Source organism: Pipra filicauda, unplaced genomic scaffold, assembly GCF_003945595.2.
Source record: "Pipra filicauda isolate LSUMZ 115617 unplaced genomic scaffold, ASM394559v2 scaffold346_size766342_pilon, whole genome shotgun sequence".
Taxonomy (NCBI): Eukaryota; Metazoa; Chordata; class Aves; order Passeriformes; family Pipridae; genus Pipra; species Pipra filicauda.
The window spans coordinates 749540-756859 of record NW_024104472.1 but is presented as its reverse complement, the minus strand read 5'-3'; the positions used below and the strand labels follow the sequence as shown (position 1 = coordinate 756859).

The 7320-nt window shown below is 39.9% G+C and overlaps 1 protein-coding gene across 3 annotated transcripts in view; it reads right to left on the bottom strand.

Moving 5' to 3' along the window:
• Positions 1 to 605: 605 nt before the first annotated feature.
• LOC113986989 (radixin) overlaps positions 606 to 7320 on the bottom strand; it is a 44808-nt gene continuing 38093 nt past the window's right edge. For all 3 annotated transcript variants that reach the window (XM_027719203.2, XM_039384307.1, XM_039384308.1), the window contains one exon: positions 606 to 1313. In XM_027719203.2, coding sequence (XP_027575004.1) covers positions 1277 to 1313 — 37 coding nt within the window. In that variant the 3' untranslated portion in view covers positions 606 to 1276. The remainder of the gene's footprint in view (positions 1314 to 7320) is intronic.

Below are 7320 nucleotides of genomic sequence, written 5' to 3'. Positions count from 1 at the left end.
AGGAGGCTGGCAATGACCCACAGCCTATCCTACCCACCCACGGTCCTGAGGAATAGAGGACGGGGCTCCCAACCCACACAGCCTCCCCTCCATTGGCCAAGCTGGAGGGCTGTTCCCAGCAACACCCAGCTTCCCAGATGCTTGCACAGCACTGAGGCAGCTCCCTCCTTGGGCAGTTATCAGCTAATGATTTTGGGCACATGTTGTAAGGCTTTGGCACTGCTGTTTCAAATGCAAGTCCTCCGACGGATCTACCCGCACAGTTCCCAGTGCAGCAGGCCATTGTGCAAGAAGGCACTGTGAGGAACACAAGGCACATTGTGAGGAATATACTGAGGTTTTCTACATTCCCAGGGGGTGCTAGCTGAATTTAGGAATAATTTGGATCCCCATCTACTCAATTACAAGCTTCCTTAATTACCAGATATCTTTTCCTTTAAGAGCAATCCATTCTTTGCAAATAAAGCCTCCCATTGGCTTATGTGGTCGTAGCACAAGACTTGAAAACTCCCCTTTGGATTGGTGCAACAAAATTAAACTTCTGAGAGAAGCAAAAGAAAATTCAGTAGCACCACTGATTGTCAAATGAATAGTGATTCTCTGGATTAATGTTAAAACCCATTTATTTAGGCTGTTGTGCAGGGCGCACAGTTCGACGCAGTTACGTATACACAGTATGCACATCCTGACAGCGTACAAAAGGGCAAGGAGCAACGGGGGCTTACACTGCACGTGTATGTACAGACATAGTAAACTGGGAGGTTTACATTAGAAAATTACCTGACACTATTCATGTATCATCAAGGCCATTAGAAATTGTGTAGAAAACCAATAAAACTTGGAAAGTATCTACTATTATTACACTTTACCCAGGCTGGATATAGAGTCAGGCTTCCCATACAACAATACTCATGAGCAAAGCCTACAGGATCCCTCAAGCACTTTGAAAGGTCACATTACCGTTCACTCTAGCACATCCCATTACATGTTAAAGATTAACATATTAGTATTATTTCCTGTTTTCCTGGGAAGAACAACAGCTTAAATACTTCAAAAAGCTAATTTTCTCCTGGGAAAAGACCACAAGGAAGGATTTAAAGACCAGAGAGAACGAAACACTAATGAAATGTTGTAACAGCACTTCCTGGTCCTTCCAAAAAACTCTTCACAGACCAGGCAGCACCTAATTTAAAGCGCTGTATATTGTCGAGATTTACAGAAGTGCAATAGCAGGCCTTGGCAGACCCCAGGTCTTCTGCTGATCTTTACCTTGCTCCTATCCTAAGGGCTGCAAGAGATCGTACTTTTGTAACCTGCATAGAAAGACACAGAGAGATCAAACAGATTTAGCAAAATAATACTAAACAAAAACAATAGATAGAAATATGCAGCAATGTCACATGAGCCATACCTCACTCCCTCTACTTATTCCGTATTTAATTTCTGACTGAACTTTCTTTCTTAAGATGTCAGCAGAATGAGGGAGCATTAGAAACAGAGTGATTTAAGAAACACATGATTCTTGTGGCCAAGGCCCCAGGGACACCCAGAACCTGTGTTTGTTGACTTTCAGCTTGACGAGCAGGTCCAACTCTCTTTAAGGACTCTTCTATGCCAAATTTCTGCACATACCAGTTCAGTTTTGATAGAAAATTTTAGCAGTATAAAGAATCCAACTGAAAATCCACCCAGAGAGTAGTTCTAAAGGACCAATTTGCTGTTGCAGGTAACACAAACCACAGCTGAGTGCAACATAAGTAAAAGACTGTGTTAAAACTGCTCCCAAAGGTGGCTTAAGTAAGATGCCTTGTGCCCAAATACACCCAATATAGGACATATTTGTAGAACATTCAATCACAGCCAGTATGATTTCAGACATCTTTTCCTTTTAGCACAGTAGATGTGCCATTTGCAGTATAAACTCTAGTGCTTAGTTTATTCAGTTTGTTGCCTTGCATGAGCCTTTTGGAGAAAAGGTGATGACAGCATAAAGAACCTCTCAAATTGATTTCTCTCCTAAAGTTTAAAGTTCTGTGGTGGAAATCTTTACAATGAGTCAAAACTTACTTCAGTGAAGACACATTTCAAAACTGTATTTTCCATGTTGATTTTTACAATTCATTGTTGAATTGCTACAATTCATTGATAATTTTTACAATTCATTGCTGAAGTGGCTTGAAAATTGCTTTCCTTTTGGAGAATGACTTCCTTAAATATAATAATAACTAGTATTTTACATTCAGCCTTCTTACAGTGTGAACCTCTCATTCTAATTGTTTTAGAGAATGAAACACTTCAGCTCTAAGTATTAATATACCAGAATTTTATTTAAAAGGATTCAGGAAAAATACTGAATTACCAGATTCTCTTTGTCATTAGTAAGCAGAGGGAATAGCTATTTAAAAGTAAGAAGCCTTCAGTAGCACTCTTTTTTACATTTACAAATGCAGCTAGAACATGTAACGTGTAGGAACATTACATCAAATTTACATCACGGCCTGTTTCCCACACAAATCATTTTCTGGCACAGAAAGTCAGTGAGAACTTCCAGAGCTTGAGCATAAGCAAATAAGACGTGTGGTTAAGTCTGGTGTTTTAAAAGTCTGACAGCAATTCCTGGACAGGGGTGGGGAGAAGAAATGGGTTTCTGTCAGTGAGTGAAACTGTAGGCTGTGAAGGCACCACTGAAACCAATGAAGTGTTTCCTGGTACTAAGAGAATGCCAGAAACAACTGGCATTCACAGGAAGCTAAAATCAAACGTGCAGGTAAGTAGACCTGATTTTGAGATCAAGGACAAAACCGAACTACACTCACTCTCTGCCTGCTGTAATATTCTATTAAATCGTATTTTAAACACAGTTTTAAAAAGTATCACTTCTAAAACTATTCAAGATCAAAGTTTATATAAGTAGCAACTTGTGTATTTCACTTTAATACAGCCATTACAAGGACTGATGCCACATGCTGTATTAGAAATCTCCAGTTTAACCATGCTATATATGCATTTTTTTAGTATGTATGTGTATACATATATATATACACACGCACACACAAATTATCAAGCTCAGTTAAACACAAAGCAAATCATAATACCTTCCCCTCAGAAAACAGTTTCATCCATTAAGCTTCATATTGCAAAGCTAGTTACAGTGTCATAGGCAAAACACAATTTTACAAAATCACCAGGGAGGAAAAAAAGCATTTTTACTTTTAAATTGGTAGAATAAGCCACAATAGAAGCAATTAAAGGAAATATGACTGAAGAATGAAGTACACAATATTTTCTTCTTTAGTGCTCTCTAAATAATCCAGTAAATGCAAATAAATAAAAAGCCTGGTGAATTTTACCAAATTACTTTTCTATCATGAATTTAGTTTGAGAAGTCCACCATGCCATATGTAGCTGTCTGCCTCTAGTTTTCACCTTGTAGTTTAAGTAGTCAGCTAATGCAACATATTTTTTTGCTAAGACTTAAGGCTTAAACCTTCCCCCACAATGTTTTTAAACTAACGATTACCTAACATTGCCCTTCCTTGTCTTAATTTGCATTCTCCTACTGAAACAAAGTTATTTAATTGCATTAAAGATCTCAGTGATCTAAACTGAAATCTATTCTTTGGATGAAATACATGGCATGACACATTAGCAAGAAAAAGAAGCAAGCGAAAAAACAAGCAAAAACCAAACAAAACACCAAAGACAAGGCCAAACCCAGCAGTAAAGCAAGAAAAGAGAGGTGAGAAGAACCAGTTCAGAGAGTGGGAGAAACACATACGAAAGGGCCACCCCAAAGGATACAGAAGTCACTGGTAGAAAGAAGGTTCTCTAGATTTTATTTTCATGGTCCCGTGTTAAAATGAACAGAGATAGGTATAAGACCTTTCCCACACACACCTGCAACAGCTTCTTAAAGACAAGATGGGCTGAAGAGCCATGGGATACCCGACTCCTCCTCTCAGGTATCTGCGCTTATGCTATAGAGTTGAGTTTTTACCAGGGTGACCTGCAAAGCCAGGCAGGAATATAAGCATAACTCTCTTAAATAAGGCTCCACAGGAAAAAACAACTATTTCATGGAGGTTTTTTGTTGGGTTTTTTTCCCCAGTATTTTTACATCCAGCACACCTGTTGTGTGGAAAAGCAAAGCCACAGCACCACGCAGTTGTGCCTGATAACTCTGTTGTTTGGGCAGGTATTACCATCCTGCTCCAGTGCTTTCTCTTGCCTAGTCCAGGCAGACAGATGAGCTACACAGCGACAGCACAGAATTTCTCTTCCACGTGCTCCCTTGTGTGTTTGAGTAGGGCTGGGCTCCAAGTTGAACCTCGTAGGTATAAACACTGTAATTCAGATTCTGCATTAACATAGTTGTTTTCTGACATTCTGTTTTCCAGAAAGCTACCAGAAATTATTACCTAGTCAATACAGTTATTTATTCTATAGGGTGGCATATGCCATGTGTGAACTGACAAGAAGACATGTAGCCAAAATCAATCCAAAGATTATTCCAAGGAGCAGCAGTAAGTGCTCTAAATTTAAAGATGAGTTCACTGGCTTTGTTGAAAACAACGCCAAGATCCTAAATGCAAAAGAAGAGTAAGAGCTGTGTTTCCAAATGCTATGGAATACAACAATTAGCACAGAGCAGCAAGATGGATGCCCGAACTACTGTTCACAAGAGAAGAGATCTGAGAATTCAAAAAGTGAATTTAACTGAAGAAAAACTATTAAAGACAGGAAACAAACAGCAGAAGTGCCAATTAATAGTACAAAAATTTCTTACCATTTTTAGAAATTTTTCTGATGTGTGAACAAGGGTCCTGTCCCAAATCCCTACACCTAAATGAATTTGTTCCCAAAACAAAGGTGGTGGCAGGATCGGCTGGTCTGTGTATTCCGGATGTTATTTCTCAACTTATTTTGTTGGAGTTCAACGTACGCTTGGCAGAAAAGTTTTGAGCCTCAGTCCCAATGCAAATTAATCTCTTTATGGCAATACAACTGGAATTACCATATTCACAGGGATTATTAATTAATCAAAGTGCTATTTAAATAAAAGTAAAGTGTGGCAACTTCAGCTCCTCAGTATAACGTATTTTAAGAAAACATTTGACACAGTAGTCAACAATTCACTGGAAGTGCAGTTTAGTAGAACCTTACTGAAGCTAGAGATTAAGAAGTTAAATACTGTATCAAGTTTAATGAAGAAATCAAGGGTGAATAAGAAGTGTGAAAGCTGAGGCCATAGGGAGCTGTAGATTGGATACAAGATCCCGCAGAGTTCAGCGTATGCGGTCACAGAGCCTGTCCTGCGATTACTGTTTCACATGGGTACACAGGGGGTTTGTGTTGCCGGAACAAGCAGTGGGACAGCCAGAACACTGCATGGACACAGACAGCTCTTGTCAATGCACACACGTGCTAAGGCAAAATTACCAGACTGCAGAGAATGTCTTCTGCTGAAATTCAGCAAGTTATAATACAGAAGCCAGTCTGGGAGCACATGGCCTGAAGAACTCCAAGACCTTTTGGTTCTGGGCAGCAGGCTTTCTAACAGCCTTCAGATAATGGCACCTCCTCTTCTGTAAATACGGTAGCTTAAAAGTAAACAAACAGACAAAAAAACCCCAAACAAGCAGAAAAAGCAATGCAATTGTCCTACCTCTGAGCTTGATCTCTTTTCACCTGATCCACTTATCCAGAGCACAGGAAACATTAACTGTTATGCACACGTGCATTAGGAATATTTACACCAAGCAGGCCTTCTCCTTTGATGTGCATTTCCATCTGCCCTCGTTTCTTCTGATGCCTAAAGCCTACTGCTGTGAAAAGAAACACTCTGACACATTATTTACAAAAGCCAATATAAACACCTCATAGAATAGCAGCAATTCAAAATGCTCCATTTCCTTTTGCTAATTTTGTCTTTCCTGAGCTATGAGCTATGTGGGCATAAGCTGTCTCTTCCTGAATATCTAGAATATTGCAGGCACTGCTGCAGATATTGTGGTCCCTTCTTGTGAAGAAATGTGATGGTTTGGTGGGAAACCCTTTTGGGGTTGGTGAGCCCACTTCATTCACACTGAACGAAACACACACATTTGGCATGGCGGCAATCTCCTTGCATGGAAGGAAGAAAAAGCAAAAAAAGCCAAAGTTTCTCTAAATGCACTCCGAAGCAGCAGTTTATCAACTCAAACAGTAAAACGAACACAAGTGACAAACACCACTAATCAAAACAAAATCAAAAAACTGGCCTATGTCTTTAGATCTAGACTCAGCCCAGTGAAGTGAAGAGTGAAACTCACTCCAGCAAATTGGCTGAATTTGCTAAACAAATTATTGGTCACACAGATACTGCAGTAGTACACTGAAAATGAGTCTTTAACACAAGTGAATAAGTGGGCCAGTAAGGGATTATAGCACATAACATTTGTGTTTGTTTCCTTCTTAGAGCTCTCTACCATTAATGCTGCCCCTTCCAGACCTAAGTTGCTCCTTGCTGCTGACTGGGTCCTCAAACTGGGAAAAGGACCAGTCATATAGAACTCACATGCCTGCAGACCAAGTGGCTGGGGAGGAAAGACACTGCTCCGTGCTGCTTGGGAATGGAGCAGAGGGACACACTGACTGGCAGGTGTCTGCTACAGCCAGCCAGAACCACCTCCTGAGCCACCTGCCCAGCTGGCAGCCAGCACAGCATCTCAGCTGGGAGGCCGGTGCTCTCCATCTCCAAGCACAAACAGCAGAATGTGCTCTGAGGGGGTCAAAGAAATCACCACAGTTTGCATGCTGATCCATTGACACTTCCTACATTTTCCAGGAAAATCCTATCACCTAGCCAAGACAAATTATGTGTATGAGAAAACTTCTGTTAATAAGGGAACTTTGCTGTTTTGTAAGGAAGCTTTCAATTTTCTTATGGTGATATTTTTACTCAGAAAGTACATTTACGAACTTTAGGATCAACTACACCACTGGGATACCTCACTTTTGTTAAAATCCCTGATTCTTGAAACTAATCTGATGTCTTGGGCAGAACAACTTTTTAGATTATCCACATGTGAACAGACATGGCAAATGCTTGCATAAAAGTTCCTTTTCAAGAGCAAAAGGTTTTAACTAATCATTCTAATCTCTATATTTCCTTTAAAAACTTAGAAAACATATTTGAGGTACTTTGCTCTCAGAAGTTTGAAATATTTCATTTAGAACAAACCTCCTTTATTCCCAGTGGTGCTTAAGGCAGTTAACATGAACAGCCCTAGAGAACATGTTTTCAGAAGCAAAAGCACAATCATGCTTTTCAAACTGGTA